This window comes from Desmodus rotundus, chromosome 11 (genome assembly GCF_022682495.2).
Source record: "Desmodus rotundus isolate HL8 chromosome 11, HLdesRot8A.1, whole genome shotgun sequence".
In the NCBI taxonomy this organism is placed as follows: Eukaryota; Metazoa; Chordata; class Mammalia; order Chiroptera; family Phyllostomidae; genus Desmodus; species Desmodus rotundus.
In genome coordinates, this window is record NC_071397.1 from 61,297,001 (window position 1) to 61,324,646 (window position 27,646).

At 38.0% G+C, this 27,646-nt stretch overlaps 1 protein-coding gene across 1 annotated transcript in view; it reads left to right on the forward strand.

The window, feature by feature from the left end:
* Nucleotides 1–27,646, forward strand: part of AFG1L (AFG1 like ATPase) — a 206,212-nt gene that overhangs the window by 157,366 nt on the left and 21,200 nt on the right. The window contains exons 9-10 of the mRNA XM_024551786.4: nucleotides 12,517–12,587; nucleotides 12,844–12,944. Coding sequence (XP_024407554.2) covers nucleotides 12,517–12,587; nucleotides 12,844–12,944 — 172 coding nt within the window. The remainder of the gene's footprint in view (nucleotides 1–12,516; nucleotides 12,588–12,843; nucleotides 12,945–27,646) is intronic.

Sequence of the window (27,646 nt, forward strand, 5' to 3'; positions counted from 1 at the left end):
TTTCTGAAATTTTATAAATAGAGAAATATATTTTGGATCTACCAACTTGCAATTATATGTATTACATCACTGATTTATTTGGGGGGGAATGCAATAAATAAATTTGATAGAAATTTTATATGGAGTTTGGGGCTGAGAAGAGAGGGAGTGAAGGTCTGCAATTTGAGAGCAGAAGGTGCTAGGTCCCACTTTCTGTATTATACACAGGTCAAGATTAATGGAACTAGGTAAGTTACTCTCCCAGTGATTAGAAGGGTGGGAAATTTAGAGACTGAAATGGATCTCTGAACAGTCAATTAAGCTTTTGAGTGATTAAGAAGAAGATAAATACTAGGACAAAATCCATCCTAACAACTGATTCCGTTATGTAAAACAAGCCTACAGGATTTGAAATGCAACCAAGTCTGTTTTATATTAAGGCAAGTATAAACCAACTTAATCTTGGACCTGCCTCCAGCCCCAGATTATGTTTGGTATGAGCACAAAGAGCTGTACAGCATGAATGCACAAGGAATCAGCAGAGTGAAAAGGCTCACTGCCAGGGAAATTTGGCACAAGAACTCTAAGAGGAAGGGGAAATTTCTCCCTCGTTGAATCAACTTTGGCTCTCTGGAATAGAGAACATGGAGAGAGAGGGACCAAGGAAAGCCAACCCTATTCTACTTGTTGATACCTTAACAAGCTGTTGATTTTTAAAAAGGGATGAAGGGGCAAAGTGTGGGTAGCATTCTGTTCCCCTGAGTCAATCCTAATGAAGTGGGAGGTTCTTGAAGAAATTAATTTCCATTTAAATTCATGTGTGACCCTCTTCTAGAAACCTCCACTTGTTTGAAATTTTTGTTGAGAATTTCAAATGATCCAGCAATAATAAGGTCTTTTTTTTGATGTGTTCTATTTCTTCAGTCTAAGTTTTATGTTGAATGCCTGATTTCAGCTATAGAAATTTTCTCAAAGTTGGAATGACTGGCTACTTTCCTCTCTGTTTACTAATATGATATGGAAAAATAAAGTATGATTCTCATCCTTCCGAAGCAATTGGGCTTTTAATCCAGGGTACTGTACTCACAGGATTCTTGTGTGAGTTAATGCCAAATTAAATTTCCTGGCAACAAAATAGTGGTTAATTCCAAGGCTGTTCTGACTTAAAGACACAATGGTATTACTCAACAGAAAATAGAAACCTGCCCCTCCACTGCATTTCTGAGCTTAACAAAAGGTGATGGAAGCAATGAAGTGGGTGGTTATTACCACAGAATTGTAAAGGAAAAAGTCTGTGCTCCACTTGGGCCCCCAACACCCCAACGTCCAACAAGAAGCATATGAAAAGCATGACACTGCTTCTTCTTCAGAAATGACTTTAATTCTCTTACTGTAGCCAACTTTTGATTATCTGTGGGCAGATTTTCTATTTTGCTTCTTATCTGCACAAAGGACTCCTACACAGTAGCATCTCACAGAAGGAGCAATTACCCAGAATTAAAAGAAGTCACTTAATTCTTTATCAGTACTCAGTTGTAGGAGCTTATGTTTCTGTTGCCCCTCGCGAAAGGAAAGGGGATACGAGTCATAATATCTGAGCTTAATTCATGTGTTTTCTCCTGATCATTTTGATGTTACCCAAGTCACCTTCCTCAAGATGCACCTCTTTGTGGTTAAAGTGGGACCACACAAAGCTGAATAGAAAATTTTCTTCCATGCTGTGTGACATGAAATTCTTGTAGCCTCAAAAGAAAACTGAATTTATCCCCCTTTTACACGGAAAAAATCATGTTTAACTTAGTGCCACTTTCAGCTGTGGCATTTTCATGCAGTGCTACCGACCACCAGGTTTTGTCCCTTACTCAAATTTTACTGGTCCTTTCTGTTGTAATTTGAGTCTAATTTGAATCACTCTTTGTATTTTTTATAATCCAGATCCATGTGTATATTTTTTGTACATTTGTTTCCTGAATATGCCTATTGCTGACCTTAGGTCTTATTTCCCAAACACTAAATTTTGTAACAAACTAGCTGACCCCGGCTCTAGTACAGGTTTTCCTGTGGGCAGTGCTGCTGTGTTCTCAAGTAGCTTCCCTGGGAGGCCGACAAGAGGGCACTGGGGTTGTAGACTCACTGTAGTTACTTCAGTTTTCTCTAATAGAAACACCATGTTTTCCCTGTTTTGAAGTTAAAATTATTTCTCTGGCTGAAATTTTTACAGTAATGTTGTATTCTTGAAATTTCCTACTTAAAAATGTCAAGCAATCTTAAACGTTTTGAAAAATGGATTTAAAATTTTTATACATACTATGACATGTTACTAAGAAAATCGTTCTGGATTAACTAGTGCATTAATTAAATTATATAGGTATTTTTTATGCCCTGCCCATTTCCAAAACAATTGAAGGCAACTTACATTAAAATAATTTATGTTACATTTACCATAACACTAAAATGGAAGAGAGAGAAAATACCAAACTTTGGCAAGGGTGCGGCACAGTGAAACTGTGCACTGCAGGTGAGAGAGCAAACTGCTACCACCAATGTGGCAATCTGACAGTATCTGCCAAGCTGAACACAGGCCTCCCTATGAGCAGCAATTCTACTCCTAGTAATGCATCCAACAGACACGTATACATAAGCTTAGGAAAGGCATGTACTAGAATGTTCAGAGTAGCACTATTCATAAAACTCCCAACTATAAACTATGCAAATGCTCATTGTTAAGGACTGAATTGCATCTCTCCAAAGTTCATAAGTGAAGCCTAACCCCTTAATGTGCCTGTATTTGGAAATAGGGCCTTTAAGGAGATAATATTGAGTAAATGAAGCCAAACTCATATTAATTAAAGAAAGGAGCTTAAATGAAGCAATATGTACCCTAACACTCAACTTGAGAATGATTTGGGACACATTCTTAATGATTTGATCAGTGTCTTCGAAACAACATTTTCATATGTGTGAAATATTTGTCAACCAGCAAAGATCAGGAGTATCAGATAAGATGTTAATGCTTGTGTTTTAAAAACCTTTAATTTTAAAAATAATTTTTACATAGTAAATATTTGTGCTATTTAAATTTTTAAATAATTGTATGTTGAATTTATTTTGGGTTAATGTTTCCTTTTAATTTATTCTACTATCAAAAATCTACATCAGGTAGACATCATTTTTATATGTTGTTAAAATATGTAGTCTTATCATAACGTATTAGTTTTAATAGTGATAAGCCATGAATTTAATGTTATACTGTCATTTTACAGAAAACTGCTGAAATTTTTAGTATAGCCCTATGACAGAAAAATGATTCACTGTTTATTACCATGGACACTCATTATTATTTGAAAACAAAATATTGAGATAAATACAGAATAACTTAGGATTTCAAGAATTTTCAAGATTAATTAATATCCTTTGGGAGCTTGGAAATACTTTTTCTGGGCTTCCCCCCTATCTTCCTGATGTGTGGTAACATTCCCCCCTCCCCACCTCACCCCAACACACACACACTCCTCTGGTTTTTCATTACCAGAAGGATTGTGAGTGTTCTGTTGGAGTTTTTGTTGCCCCAAGCAATACTGACTTTATTTATTTTTTAATAGTTTATTTTTTATTGTGTATTTTCCATTACTATTTATCCCCCTTATACTCTTTTATTAAACTAAATCAGGAAAAATCAGAGAATCTGAGTAGACAAATTGCAACTTGTAAAAATGAAGCATTCATTTAAAAACTCCTAACAAACAAAAGTCCTAGACCAGAAGGCTTCACAGGTGAATTTTACCAAACATTCCAAGAAGAACTAACACCTCTCCTTCTCAAACTATTTCATAAAATTCAAGAGGAGGGAAGACTCCCAAGCTCACTTTACAAGGCCCGCATCCTAATTCCAAAACCAGATAAAGGCACTGCAAAGAAAGAAAATTATAGGCCAAAATCCCTGGTGAACATAGAAGCTAAAATCCTCAACAAAATATTAGCCGTATACAACAATGTATCAAAAAAGATCATACACCATGATCAAGTGGAATTTATTTCAGGGATGCAGGGTTGGTACAATATTTGCAACTCAATAAACGTGATACACCACATAAACAAAATGAAGGATAAAAACCACATAATCCTATCAATAGATGCAGAGAAAGCATTTGATAAAATCCAGCACCCTTTATGATAAAGACTGTCAGCAAAGTGGGAATAGAGGGATCATACCTAAATGTAATAAAGGCCATATGTGACAAACCCACTGCCAGCATCATACTCAATGGGCAAGAACTACAAGCATTCCCCTAAAATCAGGAAGAAGACAGAGATGCCTGCTTTCCACTAGCATCGACTAGCAACTAGCGTGGCTATGACTTCCAATATCATTTAGCATAGTATTAGAAGTCATAGCCATGGCAATCAGACAAGAAGGAGGGAAAAAAGGCATCCAAAGTGGAAAGGAAGAAGTAAAACTGCCTTTATTTGTAGATGACGTGATACTGTACATAGAGGAACCTAAAAATTCCACCAAGAAACTACTAAAACCGATCAATGAATTCAGCAAAGTAGCAGGATACAAAAATTAATATCCAGAAATCAGTTGCATTTTTACATGCCAGTAATGAACGAGCAGTACTGACTTTGCTCGTCTTGAGTCTAGAAGCTATAAAATGGTTAACTCACCCCATGTTTTTCCCTTCTCCTAAGTGTCAGCTCCCCGCAGAATCTGTCTGCTTCTATTCAGTGTGCAATGCCTTCATGTCACCTGTTTTGTATTTTGTCCAGTTTATTGCTGCTATCAGCAGGAGGACTTTTGGGGCGGAGCTTACCTGATCCTACTAGAAATAGAACCCTTCTCCATGTTGTGATAGAGCACACCTTCTAGTATCTTTCTAAGAAGTCTACATGGGAAATATATTTTTTGATGGTTCATCTGTCTGAGAATGCCTTTATTTTGCTTGATTAATAGTATGACTGGGCATGGATAGTTTAACAATAATGTTCCCTTAGGATATTTTAGACATATACCATCATCTTCAAGTTTCCATTATTGCTGTTGCAAAGTAAATTGCTGTGAATGATTCTTGACCTTTTATATTTGACCTGGTCTTTCCTCTTGAAGTTTTCAGGATATTCTTTCTTTACTATTGATTTCCTGAGATTTTATGATAATGTACCTTTGAATGGAGCTTTCATCCCCATTATTTTGCTGGGAGTTCATTGGACTCTTTCAACATAGAAAATCATGTCCTTCAATTTTAGGAAACTTAATTTTATTTTTCTTTCACTTTTTCTTCTTTATTTCTCCATAGTTTTTACAACTCATTCTGGCTGGGTATTGAACCTTCTAGATCGATCTTCTGATTCTTTTATTTTCTCTTCTGTCTTCTATCTTTTTGTCTTTTTGCTCCAATATCTGAAAGATTACTTCAACTTTTTCTCCCAGTTCCTTTCCTGAATTATTTTTGTCTAGCAGTCATTTTTAGAGATCTTTTTTTATGCACTGTTGTTATATTAATTTACAGCATCCTTATTTATTTAGTGGATGCAATATCCTCCTCTCTCTAGACATATTAGAGTATATTTTCCCCTCCTAGTCTCTATTTTTTATTTGCTTCTTTCAAGATCCTTTCTTCTGTTTTTTTTTTTTATGTTTACCTTTATCTGTTATCCTAGAGACTTTACTTAAATGTCTAGAAATACTTGGTTGTCAACTCACACTTAAGAATGAGGCATTAAAAAGCTTATTGCAAGTTCCATGTACAGTATAGGGTTTTATTAATTGGTGGGCATCATTTGGGAGTAATAGGTGCTAGGTCAGGTTTACACTGCAGAACCCCCAAAATGTCAGGATTGGCAAGTCCTTCTTTGGCTATTCAGTTTCCTCCAATCTTTCTGTCTACTTCTTGAGATGGATGCTTGACTGGTTGGGATCTGGATGCTGAAGTTAGTTTCACTGTTCAATATCTAACTTTTCAGTATAGTATCTCTCCCCCTTTCTTCATTCTTAAACTGTCCTAGATGGTGAGAATGGAGGAGGTACAAGAATCTGGCTGTCCAACTAAAGGGAGGGAATTGAAGGAACTGCCTTTGTCTTATTTTCAGAGAGTTTCTAGCTTGAGCTGTTACCTGTATCTTTAAGTTCATCTAGTAGTGCCAAATTTTTAGAGGGTTTTCTGGCGAGTACTGCGTTGCTTCGTTGTGACTCACCATCCCTCCTTCCACATTCTGATTCCTTAACCTACTGCAGTTCTGCTCATCCAACTAATGAAAGCAATGCTAGTCTTCTTTTCCTTCAGACTCCCCTAATTTTCCCAAGTGATTCTCTTAGAGGACCCTTCCCCTGCATCACTTGCCTTTGGGGAGGGTAAATCCTCCTCTTCTTTCCTAAGGAGAAAGGAGGGAAAATGCTCCTCACAAATCCTAGACACGAAGGCCAGTGACTCCTGATCCTCTTTCCCTTCTCTATAAAGACACCATGACTTGGAGTAGGGCTGGCTCCCCTCTTCATTTAATCATTGGGATGGGTGTCTGGATCCCTCATTGGTGGTGCTCTTTAGAATTTGACGGTACTAAACACTTACAGCCATCAACTTTGGTCTTTAATTGCAATTCCAGGACAAGAGGGAAAAGTTGCACTCAAAAGCTGCGTAATACTCTATTGTATGGTTATATACAAATGGACTTCACCAAATGCCCCATCGTGGGACATTTAGGTTCTTTTAAAATTTTTTGTTATGTTAACAGTGTCACAGTAAACATCCTTATACTCATTAGCTATTATTATTTTTATAGGTGAAATGCCCATGAGTGGAATGGCTGGTGATGTGAAATTCATGTTTATAATACTTTTATTACATATTACCTAGTTGCCCTGCAATCTTTACCCTCCTCCCAGCAGTGCAAAGAGGGTTCTTTTTCCCCATGCTTACGTTTGCTCTGAGTGTTTTATCTTTTCCCTCATCTCTGCATTTTTTTTACAATTTTAAAAATGTATAACTTTAAAATAATAAAATTTTAAAAATTAATAAAAATGAAATTCAAAACCATGTGTCTCAAGGGCATGGTACAAATTTGTTTTATCAATACCGAATAAAAGTATACCTACATAAATACAAAAATTTTACGAGGAGAATTAAAATTTATATTCTTTTTTTTAAATTTATTTATTTATTTTTATTCAGTTACAATTGTCTGCATTTTCTCCCTTTCCCTCCACGCCACCCCAGCCAGTCCCACCTCCTTCTCCCACCTCTACCCTCCCCCTTGATTTTGTCCTTGTGTCCTCTATAGTAGCTCCTATAGACCCCTCTCTCCACTATCCCCTCCCCACTCCCCTGTGGCTATTGTAACAATGTTCTTAATTTCAATGTCTCTGGTTATATTTTGTTTGCTTTTTTCTTTTGTTGATTATGTTCCAGTTAAAGGTGAGATCATATGGTATTTGTCCCTTACCGCCTGGCTTATTTCACTTAGCATAATGCTCTCCAGTTCCATCCATGCTGTCTCAAAGGGTATAAGCTCCTTCTTTCTCTCTGCTGCGTAGAATTCCATTGTGTAAATGTACCATAATTTTTTGATCCACTCATTTGCTGATGGGCACTTAGGTTGCTTCCAGTACTTGGCTATTGTAAATTGTGCAGCTATGAACATTGGGGTGCATAGGTTCTTTTGGATTGGTGTTTCAGGGTTCTTAGGGTATAATCCCAGCAGTGGAATTGCTGGGTCAAAAGGCAGTTCCATTTTTAGTTTTCTGAGGAAATTCCATACTGTTTTCCACAGTGGCCTCACCAGTCTGCATTCCCACCAACAGTGCACTAGGGTTCCCTTTTCTCTGCATCCTCTCCAACATTTCTTTGTTGATTTGTTAATGTTGGCCAGTCTGACTGGTGTGAGATGGTACCTCATTGTGGTTTTAATTTTCATCTCTCTGATGGCTAGTGATGCTGAGCATCTTTTCATATGTCTCTGGGCCCTCTGTATGTCTTCCTTGGATAAGTGTCTGTTCAAGTCCTTTGCCCATTTTTTAATTGGGTTGTTTGTCTTCCTGGAGTGCAGTCTTGTGAGTTCTTTATATATTTTGGAGATCAGGCCCTTGTCTGAGGTATCATTGGCAAATATGTTTTCCCATACTGTTGGTTCTCTTTGTATTTTAATGCTGTTTTCTTTAGCCCTGCAGAAGCTTTTTATTTTGATGAGGTCCCATTTGTTTATTCTTTCCTTTATGTCCCTTGCTTTAGGGGATGTGTCTGTGAGGATGTTGCTGCATGGAATGTCTGAGATCTTCCTGCCTTGTCTCTGCCATTTTGGATGAAAGAATGGCATCTTATGGTTTTACTTCACACTTTTTGTTACTAGTAAAAAATGAACAATTTTACTTATGCTTCTTGCCCATTGAGCTGTATTTTTCATGCAGTTTGACTCTTTGGATCTTTTGACAGTTTTTCTATTGGAGTATTAAATTTTTTTTAATCTGTTGGAGTTTTTTAATACATTGACCATATTAATTGTATGCCATAAATGTTACCACTATGTTCCTGGTTTAATATGCTTACATATTTTATTTACAATATTTTCTGTGATGCAGAAAACTTACATTTTTGTATATTGAGATAGATTAAATGACTTAATTCTCTGAATCTGTTTTCTTTTCTGTAAAAATGGGATAACATACTACCTGGTGAGGTAGGAGTGGTATAGGTAAGTTAACTGCTACATAATACTTGCTCAACAAATGTTAGCTCTTCAGTTGTTCCCTGTGTGACACATTAAAATAGTTAAGAATCATCCAAAATTCTCACTAGAATTACAAACTTACTCCAAGATGTTTAAAGCAGATATGAACCTGGATAATAAAGTTAATCTTTTAAACTAATCTAGGTAGGTAAATTTTAATTTTTCTTTTTACTTTTCTAATTCCCATCCATAAAACAAATAATGAACTTTGATGAATCCTCTTTAGTAGAGAAATGTGAGATCTGAGTGGAGTGTGGGAACACTAGTGTTATCTTGTAAGTCATTTGTTAAGGGATTTTGAATACACTGTTCCTGGAATCCTGGTAAGGATTCCTTTCATAGTATCCTTATTTATTTTATATCAACATAGATACATCTAATGAAACCAAAATACACACTAGCCCCCTTGGCTTGTAAGACAATAGGAAGATAAGTTCCTGTCCCCCAGAAAATCAATAGAGCTTACTTCTTGAGGTAAATCGCAGGTTGACATAGATGAGTCTGTTCAATTATATCTATGTTACATAAAATACTTTTACAATTATTTATTTTAGGGAAACAACACCAATAAAATTTTTTATTTTCTATGTTGTAACTTCTGAGTAACATTTTATGATAATGTAATAGAATTCTTATAAAGATACTGTTATGATAAAAATAATTGTGTAATTTCGCATATAATGTCACCATAAGTGAAATCGCACATAGGAGTTTCATAGGGGACATAGATGGTGTGGCCTGACTAAAGCCTGGTGAGCCACACTGAATATTGTAGTATATTCGAGCACAGAGTAAAAAAGAAGTCACCACTTAAGGAAGTTTGTAAGCTATTGTTCATTCACCACACGTGCTTTTAGAAGTGTAAGTGTCTTCCGTCTTGGTAATTTTTCAGTTCCCCCCCGCCCCCATTGGGCAACACACCTGTCCTAAGGAGAGGTTAACTTCTGAAAGCCAGCAGACGTCCGGGGTGGCTGGCATTACTCTCTGCTTTCTGTATCTCTTGAAAAGTAGCTCACTTCCCCAGCACTTGTGCATGTGTGTGCACCGCCACCACAAGATGGGGGAGATTCCACGAGTTACCAAGATCAGTGTTGGCAAGACCACCTAAACATGCCTGTGCTTGACATGGGCATTGACATTTATGTTGACTTGTGTGATTCCTTTGTACCTTTAAAATAAAGGAAAAAATAAAACAAGTGGGACTATATCAAATTAAAAAGCTTCTGCACAAGTAAAAAAAATCATCGAAATGAAAAGGGAACTGATTATATGGGAGAACATATTTGCCAATGATACATCAGACAAGGGTTTAATCTCCAAAATATATAAACAATTCATATGACTCAACACCAGGAAGACAAACAATCCAATTTAAAACATTGGCAAAGGACCTGAACAGACACTTCTCCAAGGCGGACATACAGAGGGCCCAGAGACATATGAAAGGATGCTCAACATCACTAGCCATCAGAGAGATGAAAATTAAAACCACAATGAGATATCACCTCACACCGGTCAGAATGGCCATCATTAATAAATAAACAGCAAGTGCTGGTGAGGTTGTGGAGAAAAGGAAACCCTAGCACACTGTTGGTGGGAATGCAGACTGCTGCATCACTATGGAAAACAGTGTGGAGTTTCCTCAAAAAATTAAAAATGGACCTGCCTTTTGACCCAGCGATTCCACTCCTGGGAATATCACCCTAAGAATCCTGAAACACCAAGTCAAAAGAACCTATGCATCCCTATGTTCATAGCAGCACTATTATAATAGCCAAGTGTTGGAAACAGCCTAAGTGCCCATCGGTACATGAATGGATTAAAAAACTGATGCATTTGCACAATGGAATACTACACAGCACGAAGAAAGAAGAAGGAATTCCTACTCTCTGAGACAGCATGGAAGGAACTGGAGCCTATTAGGCTAAGTGAAATAAGCCAGTCAGCAAAAGACAGATACCATATGATCTCACTTATAAGAGGACTTTAATAAACAAAATAAACTAATGAGCAAAACAGAACCAGAGACATGGAAACAGAACAGACTGACAGCTGCCAGAGGAAAGGCAGTTTGGGGGGATGGTGGAAAAAAGGGGAAGAGAGTAGTCAAAGAACACGTATGAATGACCCATGGACATGGACGACAGCGTGGGGATGGACTGTGGGAGATGGGGGGGTGGGCTGGATGGAGGAGGACAAAGGGGTAAAAATTGGGACAACTCTAATAGAATAAACAAGATTTAAAAAATTGGTTTTTTGTCTTTATAATTACTCTTTCTGTAGTGTCTTTTTATTATCTTAATATGGTTCTGTGCAAGTATTGTACAAGACTTTATGTAAGTCAAATAACACACCCCCTACATAGTTAAGCATTGCAAATAGTATTTTTAAAATTTATTTATTTATTTATTTTTAGAGAGAGGGAAAGGGAGGGAGAAAGAGAAGGAGAAAAACACCAATGTGTGGCTGCTCCTCACAAGCTCCCCCTACTAGGGACCCGGCCCACAAGCCAGGCATGTTCCCTGACTGGGAATCGAACTGGCAGCTCTGTAGTTTGCAGGCTGACACTCAATCCACTGAGCCATACCAGCCAGGGCTGCAAATAGTGTTTTTAAGATCCTTTGAGGTGGAATGGTTATTACTTGGAATATAACAATCCCAAACCCTTCATAATGATTGTGTGCTTTGTTGCATTTGAAAAGCATTTACCATAGAACAGTTGAAGAATTAAGTGTTTGTATGTTAAATACCTGCCCCTGATAATTATCTCTAGGGAGTTATTACTTTGGTTTAGTTTAAGCTCAATCTAAAGAGAAAATAATTTTCCATATTAATTTTCAATAAGACTTTATTAAGATGGATGTCCAGAATTAAGTTTGACTTGCTTCTGCACCTAGATAAGAGTGATTTGTATGTCAAAATTAAGCATATTGGCAGATCATTCCCTCTGTTTGTATGTAGATAAAGTTGAAGTAAACTTCTGTTTTCACTTGAAGTTTTTTTTAAACAACATTTATTTCTTCTGCCAGTTATTTTATTTTATTCACTGTTAATTTATCAACTCCTCTTGAAAAAAAGGTGAGAGGAAAAGAAGGGCATAGTATTATCACATTTATATATGTGGGTTCCCTAAACCATATAGTGACTTTTAATTAGAATACAAAAGATTCTTCGATGAGACTAACTTCATGGTAGCTGCAATGGTGGGCATCACAGAAGGAGAGTTTTCTTGAATTTTCAACCAGGACACTCTTGAGAGAAACTCTGTGGTTTATAATTGTCCTACTCAAAGTCTGATAAAATTACTGATGTGCAGATCAAGTTGGTATTTCGAAGCTGGTAATTTAATTCTGGATGCCTGATCTTCTCAGTCAGTGGCTTGACTTGATTTTTTAAAAAAGCAGCTTCAATATTTAATTTCACGTATAGCCTCTCAGTAGAGATTTCAAAGGACACTTTGCTGGATGCTTGACTGCCTTGTCTATTTGCTCTTGTTTTGCATGCAAGAGAGAGCCAGAAGCCTTTCTTCTCATTGTGTACACATGGTATTAATGGATTTACTCTGACTGTATCGTCTCATTACTGGAAACAGCCAGAAGCACAGAAGTCTTTCAGTGTATGCAAATAAGGCAGAATCATCTACCTGAGAGTTAATATTCTCTGCTTTTAAGTGTATTCTAAATCTAATGTTTGTATTTAGAGCATAACATCCTGTTCTCTTTTTTTATGGGCAAAAAGCTAAGCAGGCTCCAGCAGCTGTTTGATGTTGGCTTCAAGTGTTATTAATTTCATATTCTATTATTCTTTTCACTGTAGCACAAGTGAAGCTGATGTGGAGGCTGTCATGGATAAGTTGTTTGATGAGCTGGCTCAGAAACAAAATGATTGTACGTAAGTTAATTTCTCTTGAAAGAGAATACATTTAGAACACAATGCCCAATCTCCACTGACCAATTAATAAGTTCCATTGCTGTATATGGGTTGATGCCACGCTCAAGTGGCAGTCATTGTATCAGCATTTTGTCTAATTTATGTGTTGAATCATGTGCTATTATTCATCAAGCTATGCATTTCCTATCTGTAAGAGATGAATTTTATAGTAATTATCCAGACAAGATTGAGTCTTTGTTCATGTTCCCATAGTAACTAGACCAAGGATTCTAAAAGTGCAAGGCAGAGAGCTGTGGCTGAATAAAGCCTGTGGAACCGTGGCCGACTGCACGTTTGAAGAGCTGTGTGAGAGAGTAAGTATCCAGACACGTCCAGACTCATTGGCCTTTTCACATGTTAAAACACTTCATATTTTCCTCTCTGCTTGTCTCAGATTTTAAAATACTATTCACAGAGTCAGAACTGATTTAAAAGTCTCATTAAGGGAAATACTTATCTGTCTATGCCATGTGCTTTTTATAGGTACTGGCACAAAATTTGCACTTGGACTCTAAAACAAAAATTAGAAATATAGAGAGAACTGTCAACTGTTGCTGGAAACAAAACTAAAATCAGTATTAGGAATATTTTATAAAAGTGAAACATAAGATAATCATTATTATTTTTTAACTGAGGCGAGGTTAGTATGTGGGGAGAGGAAGTTGCAGCAATATTACCATGATCCAAGGAAGTATGACAAAAGCATTTCTCTTCCTTGTTCTTATCACCCATCTATTACCGCCGCACTATGTGGCCAGTTTGTGCCAGCGTCAGAGAAAGCGAATATTGATAACTGTGATATTGGTGTTATATAATGATATATTCAACAGAGAAAAATGTACATATACACACACATTCATATAAGTGAGAAAGACCTTGATTGCAGATTCATTATAGATATGAGTTCTGTCTTTTAAAAACTCTGAAATTCTCAGTACTTAATGGATATTCAATATATTTATTGACTATAAATCTTGAGAAAAGCAAATCCAAAATTACACATACCTTTAAGCATAATAACTCAATTGTTTTGTATAAATTATCGTTCCAGCTAATCTCTGATTTGTCTTGACTTTTATGTAACTAAAAAACAGTTGCTTTTCAGCAAGGGGAAGAAAAAGTCTTCATTTATACCTGCCATCCATTTCATGACTACTTCTCTTAAAAGCTAGCTAGTGACTTAATTACTTCTAACCAATGTACATTTGTCATTTTTAAACAAGTGAGATGAATCCAATTTACAATTGTTATTATAGAAATAAAATACTTCAAAACCAATAAGGTTTAGGATCATCTGACAGGGTGAAAATGTCAGTCTCTGTTAGTGAAAGTCGTTCTGGCTGATACAGACCCTTCATACTTCTACTGGATCAATCTTTTTTTAAAAAAAGATTTAATGTATTTATTTTTAGAGAGGGGAAGGGAGGAAGAAAGAGGAAGAAAAATATCAGTGTGTGGTTGCCTCTCATACACCCCCTACTGGGGGCCTGGCCCACAACCCAGGTATGTGCCTATTCAAAGCTTCGCTGGGAATCGAACCAGTGACCCTTTGGTTTGCCAGCGCTCAATTCACTGAACCACAATAGCCAGGTCTATTGGATCAATCTTATCAAGGTGGTAATAACCCAATATCTCCAGACAAAATTTTATTAAGGCTTGCATTTAAGTTTTACGTACTTTGCCAGAGAAATAAACTTGAGAAAAATATTGTGTGTCCAAAAGATAAAGCTCCTCCTCCTTCCACAGAAGGGTCCTGGTGAAGAGGTGGGAAGGACAGACACATTGTATCTTGGAATAGTAAGGTAAAGACAGTCACTTGGAGCACATACTGAGTAGATAACAAATACAGTGTTTATCTGTGTTTTTAATGTGCTCATGACTTCGGGAGACTAGTACCAGGAAAAGGCTGCTCAACAGGGACCAGAATCTTCAGTCTATGGTTTGGAGGCAGTGGGGAAGAAGATTAACTGGGACTTTATCTTGAAAAATAAAAATAACACAAAAGTAAAGTCATTTTTATCTTATTTGACAAAAATGTAGATTATAATAGCACTATGAAATAAATTCCTTAGAATAGCAGTGAACAAATTACTATTTATTTTTTTAATTTTATTTATTGATTTTTTTTTGAAAGAGAAAAAGAGAGAAACATCCATTTGTTCCACTTATTTATGCATTCCTTGGTTGCTTCTTATATGTTTCCTGACTGGGGATTGAACCCGCAACCTTGATACATCAGGATTGCACTCTGACCAACTGACCTACCCAACCAGGACCAAATTACTATTTATTTTTGGCATAACTTTCTTGACAGAGTTTTAACTTGATAAATTAGTATATCTTGCACTTCATGATTTGGTTGTTCAATTAAATAGAAAATCATTTTTACAAAAACCTTTAAGGATTTCCTGAGTTTTTTCAAAATCTTTTAATCTGTGAATATTTCAATTAGTTTCTTTTAAAGTTTTGTTGATTTCTTTTCTTGCTCAAGTTGGCAAGATGTTCACTGGTCAGTGGCTTTGCATGGATGTGTTTGCTTTTTATCTGCATTGTAATTGTGTGACTTTCGCTACATCAGACAAGCACTGAATGGCTGGGCTTAGGTACTGGCATTAGGCTGTGAGGGATGTTTGAGGACAGGCTACTTTTAAGGGTCAGTTCATTTGTGACTATTTTCTTGTTAGGATAATTTTGTATTTCTTTGCAGCTCTATAACTGCTCTTGAAATCATTCAGCCTCAGATGTAACCTAACCTCTTAATTAGTTATAATGATTTTATGAGCCATGCTAAGTAGTTGCCAAAAACTGTTCAGTAAAGGGAAAAAAAAAGCATATTTAACCCAAGGTAGAGAAGCTGGTGTGTCTTTGACAGTCCCAGCTTTGGATCATCTGCCCTAGCTCTGGGAGGCTCTTGAAGCCCCAGGCTCATCCAACCCCAACTCCTGACACTGGCTTGAAAAAAAACTTTGGCAAGGTATGGATGGGTTAACAATCTGTAATGATTATTTTTTCACCAGCGCCCCTCCCAAGGAAAAATAATACATATATAGACTTATGCTTTAGGTAGAAACTAATCTGTTTGTGTCTTCACAGGGAAAAGAAGGTTTTGATTACAAACCCTTGATGTATGCCATAAGTACACTAAAAAGGCCCAGGACGTTCCTCTCCTTGCACACCTCTCTCCCCTGCCTGCCGCAAGCCTGTTCCCTCAGATATGGAACCCTGCAGGCTAACATGCAGCCTGTGTGGTGTTGCTGGGATTCTCTTTCTTTGCAAATTTGCAGTTCCACGCTGTTGGGCTCAGAGAAGCAGTCCCAGTCAGGAGACCCTGTACCCCCGGCATAATAATAATAGCAAACATTGCCACTGGCCAGGCATCATTCTAAGCACTTTTTACTGTATTAACTCATTTTATACTTAAAATAGGTAGACACCATTATTTTCCCCATTTCATAGGTGGACAAATTGAGGCACAGAGATAGGTCTTCAGTGACTTTCCTAAGATCACACAGCTAATAAGTAGCAGAGCCAAAGTTTTGAACTTCTTGGTAGTCTGGGGAATAAGACTGTGCTTTTAATCACTACACTGTATCTGAAAATGTTCTGGACAAGTTACAGCAAGTTACATTAATTATATCAAATTACATTAATATAATTCTGGTTCTACCATGAAATACAGTCAGATGCTTTGTGAATCCGCACATTTGAATAAGCTTTGATCCTTTCATGGAGCATGAAGCTGGGTGTGGAAGACAGATTCAGTCTGAGGGCCCCAGGTGTACTGAGAACCTTAGTACAGAACCGTCTAACTCATGTGCCTCAGCAAACCCATGGGAATGGGCACAGCTACTGACCCCTCCGACCTCCCGAAGGCTGTATAGGGCCTCTTCCTCCAGGCTGGGGACCTTAAGCCTTAGGAAGCCTCATTCCTTTACTCCTTAATAAAAATGTTATCCTTTTCCCCTCCTGTCTTAGTGTGGAAAAGGTTGGGAAGCCCTGTTCTAAACTGTGGACAGGTAAGGGAGAGTATGTCTGGGTGGTCCTAGTTCCTTGTCACTCCTTCTGTATCAGAGCGGTGTAAAAGGGAAGTGAAGCAGATTCATCTCTGTGGACATGACCTGAGCTTTTAGGTTTCCATGCCGTACCTCGACACGGTTACTTGGCACAACTGGAGGGCAGTGGAGGCGTCAGAAATACAGTTGTTTAAGTAAGTGGTTCTCAAGAGTTCTTGAGGTCAAAACTCTCTGTAATAATACTAAGACTCTTTTGCCTTTCTCACTATGGTGACATTTGCACTAATGATACAAAAACAATGGTGGGTTAAACTGCTGGGGCCCTAGCAGAACCAAGGCAGCAGCACTAAGCCGTACTGTATTCTTCAATGCCTATGTAATCATTGTAGAAAGAAATCTGGTTTCATTTAACAATGTCATTGAAGAAGCAGTAAAAACGATTAACTTTGTTAAATAGCAGCCCTTGAGCACGTGTCTTCTTCATGTTCTTCATAATGAGGGAGGTACACATAAAGCACTTGTACTGTAAACCGAGCACAGTTGCAGTCCTGAGGGAAAGCGCCTGTGCAATTGTTTGAGTTGCCAGCTGAACTAGCCACGTTTTCATGCAATGCCATTTTTACTGGAAAGAAGGAGGGACAAACTATGGCTATTCAGGCTTGGTAGATATTTCCTCGCAATGTTTGACAGACATTTTCTTGCAAATGAATGTAGTAAGACTGTACTTTAAGAAAAACAACTAAGAGTAGTTGTTGCCAATGATAACATTTGAGCAAACAAATGAAAATTAGAATTTGGAACACTCGTTGCCACTACCATGAACTTGACAGCTTCCCAATTTTTGTGCATTTTTTTCTCATAAGATTGATGGTGATACTAACAAATGCAGCATTTTGACATTGTATAATTAAACATGTCAGCATTTAGAAGATCTCATAACTCATTGAACCAATATTTTCTAGCAACCATTGCAAAATCATACATGACAAAGCATCCATTTAAAGTGCAAGAAAGTCTAATAGAGTTTTAATGTAACAGAATTTTAAAAATACACTGATATTATTGCAGATTCTACTTTGCAACTTAACATTTTAAAAACAATTTCTTGTCAAGTTTTAAGCAATTTTAGAATAGACTCTATTTTTTAGAGCAGTTTTAGTTTTATAGGAAAATTGAAGAAAATAGTACAGAGAATTTACATATCCTCCCAAATTCAGTTTCTTATCAATGACATCTTACATTAGTATGGTGCATTTGTTACAGTTAATGAACCAGTATTGATACATTGTTATTAACGTAAGTCCTTATTTCATTTAGCTTCCCTGTGTTTTTACATAATGCCCTTTTCTGCTCCAGGACCCATCCAGGATTCTGCATCACCTCGCATCATCGCGTCTCTCTAGCCCCTTTGGCTGTGACAGTTTCTCACGCTCTCCTTATTTATGATTATCTCGACAGTTGTAAGGAGCGCTGGTCAGTTATTTTGTAGAATGTCCTTCAATTGGGATTTATCTGATGTTTTTCTCATGATTAGACTGAAATTATGGACTTTGGGGAGGAAGATCACAGAGTTCAAGTATTATTTTCAAACATCATATCAAGAGTACATACTATCAACCTGACTTATCACTGTTGATGGTCTGAGGTTGTGTTTGGTTTCTCCACTATAAAGTCACTTTTTTCCCCAGCTTTCCATAGCATGCTCTTCGGAATGAAGTTCTTACTGAGTTTTCATGCAGCAAAGAATAGCCACCATTATCTGATAAGGCTACTAAAATACTTTCCCCTTTTCCAACTGTATATCTGTGTGAAGTCAGGTTTTCTTATATACTCCAACCAAAACAACATATCACGACAGATTGAATGTAGAAGCAGATATAAGAATTCTGCTCTCTTCTGCTAAGCCAGGCATTAATGTGATTTGCAACAAATGCAAAACCATGGCACTCTTTTCTTACTAAATTATTTTCATTTTTGAAAATATAATGATTTTCATTAAAATGTTATTTATGTTAATTTGATGGGTTGTGTGTAATGGTTTTATCATTTTTTTAAAGATTTTATTTATTTTTAGAGAGAGGGGAAGGGAAGCAGAGAGAGAGGGAAAGAAACATCAATGTGTGGTTGCCTCTCATGCTCCCCCTACTGGGGACCTGGCCCGCAACCCAGGCATGTGCCCTGACTGGGAATCAAACCAGTGACTCTTTGGTTCCCAGGTCTGTGCTCAATCCACTGAGCCACACCAGTCAGGTCTATCATTCTTATTTCAACTAAATTAATACGTACTTTTTAAAATTTCCTATTTTACTTTCTAATACAGTGTATGTGAGGAGAGAGAACCCATATAAACAGAAAACTCTTTGGGTTCCTCATATGAGTGTAAAGGGATCCTGAACCAAAAGGTCTGAGAACCACTTGCTTTAGGGTTAACTTTTGTGGGCCAAAATGAAAGAATCCTATTCAAAGAAGGCAAGCAAAAACAGAATTCTAAAGGCTTAATGAGTAAACCAACTATACCTAAATTTTCCTTATTGAGAAGTGTAATTTTTACACCTGCAGAAAATTGTTTCCTCAACTGATAACTGTGCTCACAAGTAACTGTTTGCAAGAGTAGTTTGTTATTTGTGTCATAAAAATAATGATAGGTGGCCAGGTGTGTTTGTAAAAAGTCTGAGCAGAAAAATGTATCAATTGATGCATATGCATGGGTCTACACATTGTTCACTGTCAACTTCATGTTCATTAGCTTCCTTCTTTGGTTCTTAGTATTCAAGGAAAGTACATCACATACACATTTTGCCTTCATCTGTTTATTAATCTTGATTATATCATAGTTTATATGTCATTAGACTTAAACTGTACTGAACAGTATCTCTTGGGGAGTTGTTAAGAGACATTTCCCTTATCTTTCTGTTTTATGCTTATTTCATTAGATGTATTCCAAATGAAACTACTTGTTGGAAACTACTTCTGGCTTATGCCCTGTGTTTCATACACTCTCAATAAATATTGTACTAAAGGATGAATAGCTTTTATCTTTACTATTCGGCCAAGAGTCAAGTCTGTTGGTGTTCAGATGCCAACAGTGGTGATTTTCATCAGGGAATAAGGGCATTCATCACTAGAGCTAAGGTAGCCCACGAATCTCCTTGGCCCCTTACCTTCCCCACAGCATTGCTGATCTCTGGTGGCCATTTCACAAATTTGCTGATTCCTGGCAGTACCATGTCCAAATAAGGCAGGCAGCAGCCTGGCTAAAGCATAGGGCACAGGTAGAGCAGAAGTGAGATGGAACAGAGATGAGTAGAGAAAGGGTCAGATTCTTGTAGGGAGGAATGTGAATCTGGTGTCAAAAATGAGCCCTAAATTTTTTTGTCCTCTCTTTTCTTGCCCACATTCCTACTCAACCTCTAAGGGAAACAGTCATAGTCTTAGTCTTGAAAAGCACCTTGGAAGTCATCTCATCTCGCCATTAAACCAATCCTGAATCCTCCTACAAACTCTTGTCTTTCAGTTGCTTTGCAGTGCCAATTTGGGGGATGCCGGTGACCGCGTGAGAAGGAACATAAGATACAGGCAGTTAGATGTAAAATTTCAACATACATACCTTGACCTAGACTGTTTTATGTAGGCCCTCAATATTATAAGAAAGGTTTTTGGAATAAAACTTCCTAATTGCCCTATACCATAATATGACTTAAAAACATAAGATGTATACTAGTAATTTTTTATAATGATATTATTTATTTATTTTAGAGCTGAAAGGAGGGAGAGAAACATCCCTCTTTTGTGTGGTGTGCCTCTCACACTCCCCCACTGGGCACCTGGCCTGCAACCCAGGCATGTGCCCTGACTGGGAATCAAACCACACAACACTTTGGTTAGCAGGCCAGCACTCAATTCACTAAGCCACACCAGCCAGGGCTATACTAGTAATTTTTATTTAATTATTCTGAAATTTTGTAAATAAAAGGAAAGTAGAATACTCTGCAAGGTTGGAGTTAAACTGAAGGATCAGGTTTTACTAATTGTTGATGATGGTTTGTATCCTCCAAGAAAATAGCTGTATATTGGGCTGAAAGTTGTTGATGTGTTTTGTGTTTTACTATTTTAAAGGAAAAAGAAAAAAAGACTTAGAGAAATGTTTATAAAAGAGGGGGCTACATTAGAAATTTGAAAACTGTAGCCACTATAAATAAATGTGGTCATTTCCATGATGAAAAGTAGGGTGAAGAAGAATCAGAAGGAATGGAGAAAAACTAGGTTCAGAGAATACCTTCCTACTTCCTTCACATGGGAGGTTTCCTGTACACTGTGAAGCTGGTCAGTGTTGTTCAGTTTCTGTTCCCAAACCAGGGCAAGAACAGCTCCTTAGGTGCTGCAGCATGTGGCCACAGATTTTAAACTCTGCAAGGCACAGACTTCTGACTCAGCTTCCTGAAGCTTCTCTGAGGGAGAAAACTGGCTCTTATTTTCTGTAAATATATTTACATCGTGCTGGTAACTGGAATGTTTCAAAAGCATGTCTGGTCCCTGTCCTGGGGGAGAAAGTGCCTAGCGATTCCCAGAGGGTATCAAGGGAAGAACAAGTGTGTTGAGATCTATACACCTTCAATATGCTCTCTGTCTTAGGAGTAAAATTATTTTGAGGATCAGATCTAGTAGTAGAAGTAGATACAACTCCTCAGATTCCTTTTAAGATCACTTATCGAAGAAAGTATGACAGTAATATCTAATATTTGTGTAAGTGTTTGGGAGGAATGTGCAGTTCACCCACCCAGACAGGGATTAAGGAGCATGAACCACATTTTTAACATTGAAGGGTCATTAGCCTTTTTAAATTAGAATTTGTCTTAAATTTTCAAGTAAATTATATTACTTGGATTTAATAGTACATGTATCACAGCTTTAAATAATAATTGGGAATAGTTCTCTAAACAGAAGGCCTATATGACGAAATGCTTGGTAAAGTGTTGGGAATATCTAGGCCAACCAATAGATATGACTATGAACACACATTAAAGCTACCTGTTTGACTTTTTTTTTTAATAGCTTTAACACTGCTGGCTTTTTTTTGATATATTTATTGATTATGCTATTACAGTTGTCCCATTTCCCCCCCTTCACTCAACTCCATCCTGCCTACCCCCTCCCTCCCACATTCCCCCCCATAGTTCATGTCCATGGGTCATACTTATAAGTTCTTTGGCTTCTACATTTCCTACACTATTCTTACCCTCCCCCTGTCTATTTTCCACCTATCATCTATGCTATTTATTCTCTGTACCTTTCCCCCCTCTCTCCCCTTCCCAGTCCGCTATTGATAACCCTCCATGTGATCTCCATTTCTGTGGTTCTGTTTCTGTTCTAGTTGTTTGCTTAGTTTTCTTTTGTTTTGGTTTTAGGTGTGGTTGTTAATAACTGTGAGTTTGCTGTCATTTTTACTGTTCATATTTTTTATCTTCTTTTTCTTAGATAAGTCCCTTTAACATTTCATATAATAGTGGCTTGGTGATGATGAACTCCTTTAACTTGACCTCATCTGAGAAGCACTTTATCTGCCCTTTCATTCTAAATGATAGCTTTGCTGGATACAGTAATCTTGGATGTAGGTCCTTACCTTTCATGACTTGGAATACTTCTTGCCAGCCCCTTCTTGCCTGTAAGGTCTCTTTGGAGAAATCAGCTGACAGTCTTATGGGAACCCCTTTGTAGGTAACTGTGTCCTTTTCTCTTGCTGCTTCTAAGATTCTCTCCTTCTCTTTAATCTTGGCTAATGTAATTATGATGTGCCTTGGTGTGTTCCTCCTTGGGTCCAGCTTCTTTGGGACTCTCTGAGCTTCCTGGACTTCCTGGAAGTCTATTTCCTTTGCCAGATTGGGGAAGTTTTCCTTCATTATTTGTTCAAATAAGTTTTCAATTTTTTGTTCTTCCTCTTCTCCTTCTGGCACCCCTATAATTCGGATGTTGGAACATTTCAAGATGTCCTGGAGGTTCCTAAGCCTCTCCTCATTTTTCCGAATTCTTGTTTCTTCATTCTTTTCTGGTTGGATGTTTCTTTCTTCCTTCTGGTCCACACCATTGATTTGAGTCCCAGTTTCCTTCACATCACTATAGGTTCCCTGTACATTTTCCTTTGTTTCTCTTAGCATAGCCTTCATTTTTTCATCTAGTTTTCGACCAAATTCAACCAATTCTGTGAGCATATTGATAACCAGTGCTTTGAACTGTGCATCTGATTGATAGGTTGGCTATCTCTTCCTTGCTTAGTTGTATTTTTTCTGGAGCTTTGAAGTGTTCTGTCATTTGGGCCATTTTTTTTTTGTCTTGGTGTGTCTGTTACTTAAAGGGGCGGAGCCTTAGGTGTTCCCCTGGGTGGGGTAACACTGTACACGGGGAAGGGGCCGAGAGGGAGCGACGGCGCTTGCTCGACTCTCCACCGGATTTTAGTCACTCCCTGTGCTACCCACAATCAAATTGGGCCCCTCTGGTGCTGGTTCCCGAGTGCGTGGGCTTGTGCACACTCTAGGCCCCTGTGGCTCTCTCCAACAACCTCTCCTGTGAGGCTGGGAGTCTCTCCTGCTGCCGCCCCAACCCCCACAGGTGTTTTCACTCAGAGGTTTGAGGCTTTATTTCCCTGTGCTGGAGCCCTGGGTTGTGCGGTCTGCTTCGCTCCCCGCCATTCGTCCCGGTTTATTTATGCGCAAATGTGGGGCCACAGGGTGCTACCTGACTGCTGGCTTTTCTAATGCTCACTTGGCAACTGGCACTTTTTTTTTTAACAGAAAAAATTTTTAGCAAATAAAAATTGATTTGTAATTTTCAAGTTTTTCTGTTCCCACCATAAAGTACATGATTTAATATACTTCATAGAATCTTCCCCTTATATTACATTAGTTTTTGACTAATTTTTACATTAAATTTGACTCAAATTTAGTAATTATTTAGCATGTTGCTAATTAGAATATTTAATAAGATATATCCCATTACATATGTTATTACTTTAAGATATGTTTTATAAGAAAAAGTTTGAGAATCGCTATAATATACTATTTTTGTTTCTTAAACTTGGTGAATATATTATTGAGTCAGGCAAAAGATTTTGAGAAAAAACTAGAAATGAGCTGTAACATCAAGAAATTAGACTTCCAGCCAAGATGAAGACGTAGGTAGATACACTGCCTCCTTGCACAACCAAAAGAAGGACAACCACCAATTTAAAAACAAAAAATAACAGCTGCCACAAAATCGTACTGTATGGAAGTCTGACAACCAAGAAATTAAAAAGAAACATTCATTCAGACTGGTAGGAGAGCCAGAGATGGGCAGCTGGGTGGAGAGGACGGCGGCATGGAGGCAGCGGGTGTACCAGGTTGGGCAAGTCAGTGACTGGCGGAGCAGGAAGTCCCACATTCACATGCGGGTAAACCTGGAGGAACAGCTGGGGAGTGAGACAGACCGAGCAACCCAGGGTTCCAGTATGGGGAAATAAAGCCTCAAACCTTTGGCTGTAAAAATCTGTGGGGGTTGTGGCAATGGGAGAAACTCCTAGCCTTAAAGGAGTTCATTGGAGAGACCCACAGGGTCCTAGAATGTACGCAAACCCAGCCACTTGGGAATCAGCACCAGAAGGGCCCAGTTTGCTTGTGGGTATCAGGGGAAGTGACTGAAAGCCAGCTGAGAGCTGAGCAAGTGGCATTGTTCCCTCTTGAATCCCTCCCCCACATATAGCATCACAACACAGCAACATGGCTTGCCAGGGCGAATACCTAAGGCTCCGCCCCTTACAACACAACAGGCGCTCAGAGACCAATAAATAAATAAATAATAGCCCAAATGAAAGAACAGATCAAAACTCCAAAAATAAAACTAAGCAATGAAGAGATAGCCAACCTATCAGATGCAGAATTCAAAACACTGGTAATCAGGATGCTCACAGAAATGGTTGAGTATGGTTGCAAAATAGAGGAAAAAGTGAAGGCTATACAAAGTGAAATAAAGAAAAATATACGGGAACCAACAGTGAAGGGAAGGAAACCAGGACTTAAATCAGCGATTTGGAGCAGAAGTAAGAAATAAACATTCAACCAAAAAAGAATGAAGAAACAAGAATTTTTTAAAAAGGAGAGGTTTAGGACCCTTTGGGACAACTTTAAACACTCCAACATCCAGATCATTGGGGTGCCAGAGGAAGAAGAGGAAGAGCAAGAAGTGGAAAACTTATTTGGAAAAATAATGAAGAAGAACTTCCCCAATCTGGCAAAAGAAATAGACTTCCAGGAAGTCCAGGAAGCTCAGAGAGTTTCAAAGAAGTTGGACCCAAGGAAGCACACACCAAGACACATCATAATTACATTACCCAAGACTGAAGATAAGGAGAGAATCTTAAAAGCAGCAAGGGAGAAGGAGACAGTTACCTATGAAGGAGTTCCCATAAGACTGTCAGCTGATTTCTCAAAACAGACCTTACAGGCAAGAAGGGGCTGGAAAAAAGTATTAAAAGTCATGAAATGCAAGGACCTACAACCAAGATTACTCTGTCCAGCAAAGCTATCATTTAGAATGGAAGAGCAGGTGAAGTGCTTCCCAGATAAGGTAAAGTTAAAGGAGTTCATTATCACCAAGCCCTAATGATATGAAATATTAAAACAACTTATCTGAGAAAAAAAAGATGATCAAAACTATGAACAGTAAAATGACAACTAACTCACAGCTATCAACAACTGACCCTAAAACAAAAACAAAAACAAACTAAGCAAACAACTAGAACAGGAACAGAATCACAGAAATGGAAATCACATGGAAGGTTATTAGTGGGGAGGGGAGAGGGGTGAATGGGGGTAAAGATACAGGGAATAAGAAGCATAAATGGTACGTACAAAATAGGGTATAGGAAATGGAGAAGCCAAGGAACTTATATGTATGACCCATGGACATGAACTTGGGGCAGAATGCTGGTGGGAGAGGGGATGCAGGGTGGAGGGGGAATAAAGGGGAGAAAAAATTGTATAACTGTAATACCATAATCAATAAAATACATTTTAAAAATAAAGAAAATTATAAGATTCCCATATATTTTAGGGTCAAATATTACTTAACCTTTATATCTTTGATTGTTAATCAAGAAATATACATTATGTAAGATTCTCCCCCTCCAAGATCATTACATTGATTTTAGTGATCAACAACTATTTCTTAAGTGCTTCTGTATCTGTATGCCACTGTATTATAAGGAATGCAAAGGAAGTGTAAGAAGTTTCTTTCAAAGAGTTTACAACTTATAAAGAAAATAACATGAACCCAATACTAGGCAGTGGAGTAAAGTAGAAAGAGGCCCAACTGTGTCAGGAAATATAAATTCCAGTCTTCACTCAGATACTGTACTATGTAGCTGAGTAGCCTTAGGCAGGTCACTTAACCTCTGTGGGTCTTCATTTCTAAAATGCATGATGTGATCAGCTATCACAGTCTATTTTAAAGAGCTGTGCTCACTAGTTAAGTACATATTATAAGTGCATCAGGAACTAAATGTAAGAATAGTAAGGACTGGGAAGGTTCAGAGGAAACATGAGATTTAAGGAGGAAATAAACGGGCCTTGACATTGAAAGGTAAGTAGAATTTAGGTGAACAGACTGAAGGCATTTCAACCATGATCTGCAGCCAAGTACCAAATGTTTCAGGAGGAACAGAAGATACTTGCCTAATGACAGCAGAGCACATGTTGGAGAGAAAAGGGAAGTAAGAATGAAAATCTCAAATACATACTTTGTAAAAACCAGACTTCTTACTGTGATCTTCAGAGTCATTTTAGGTTTTGAGCAGGAACATGGCACATAATGTAAGAAATGTTTTAGGGAGATTAATGGGGCTGTACACTGTAGGAAAGGTGGTAGCTTCCACCGGTATGTTCCAGTGCATCAGCAAATTGTATCTCCTCTTGGGAATGCCCTCCTTTCAGGAAGGAAATTTAGTTAAATAAACCAACATGCTACCCATTTGTTTAAATTACCTTTTACACGGGGTAACAGAGAAAGTTTTACCTTTTCTGTATTTTATGGCACTGCTCCCTACTCATTCAACAGATATTTACTGAGTACTTAATGGAAAGCTGGCATAGTTCTTGGTGCTGTAGGGTGTATGAAGATCAGTAAGAGTCAGTCTCCACACTTACACAGTCTTACTTTAGAAGAGAAAATGTGGTCAGTACCTAGAACATTAGAATATGAGGCAGATTATAGTGAGCTCTGCAGGATCAGTATGACCGTAATGCTGTGAGTAATCAGAGGAACTGGGCCCTGAAGGCTGGGCGTTGGAGAGTCTGCTGGTATGGGGATGTGGGGGAGGTGGTCAGGGGTGGCTCTTTCATTATTTGTAAGAATGGGACATCAAGAGAGTAACCTCAGTGACCTCTTCCTCCTCTGAGGGCTTGTTTTTATGAAGAACACAGAGGTAGGAAATTAAAGAGTATATTCAGAGAAGTGAAGACTCAGGAGGGTTCTACTTCCATTAATGGCAGAATAGATCCTATTTGACTAAGTTACCTGTAGATCACAACTATAACTCTGAGCAAAGTAAAAAAACTATCTGGAAGGCACTGTCTTGGTTGCTATATGTTGAGCAAACAAAAATGGAGAAAGTGGAATATAGTCAACATTTGGAAGATAGGATTGACACTAATGAATTTCTGATTTTTATAGGGTGGTTTTTGTTTTTTTGGTTTCTGGTTTTTGTCTGAGAAAATATGTTACAGTCGGCCTCATGTGGGACATATAAAACAGTAGAAACCTGAACTGTTCTTAGCTTGAGGGACCAGAGCAGCTGGAAAATAGAGGAGAAATCATGGAAAGGAGAGAGCCACACAGAAGGAGCCCAAAATTCTTTATAGAAACTGCCCAAATTCTGGACTGACCTGCGAACTACCTGTGCACAGTGAAGGCTAAAAACAACTGAATGGAGATTTCAGTTCCTGCTCATTACAGAGGAGACAGAATTTGGAGTATGG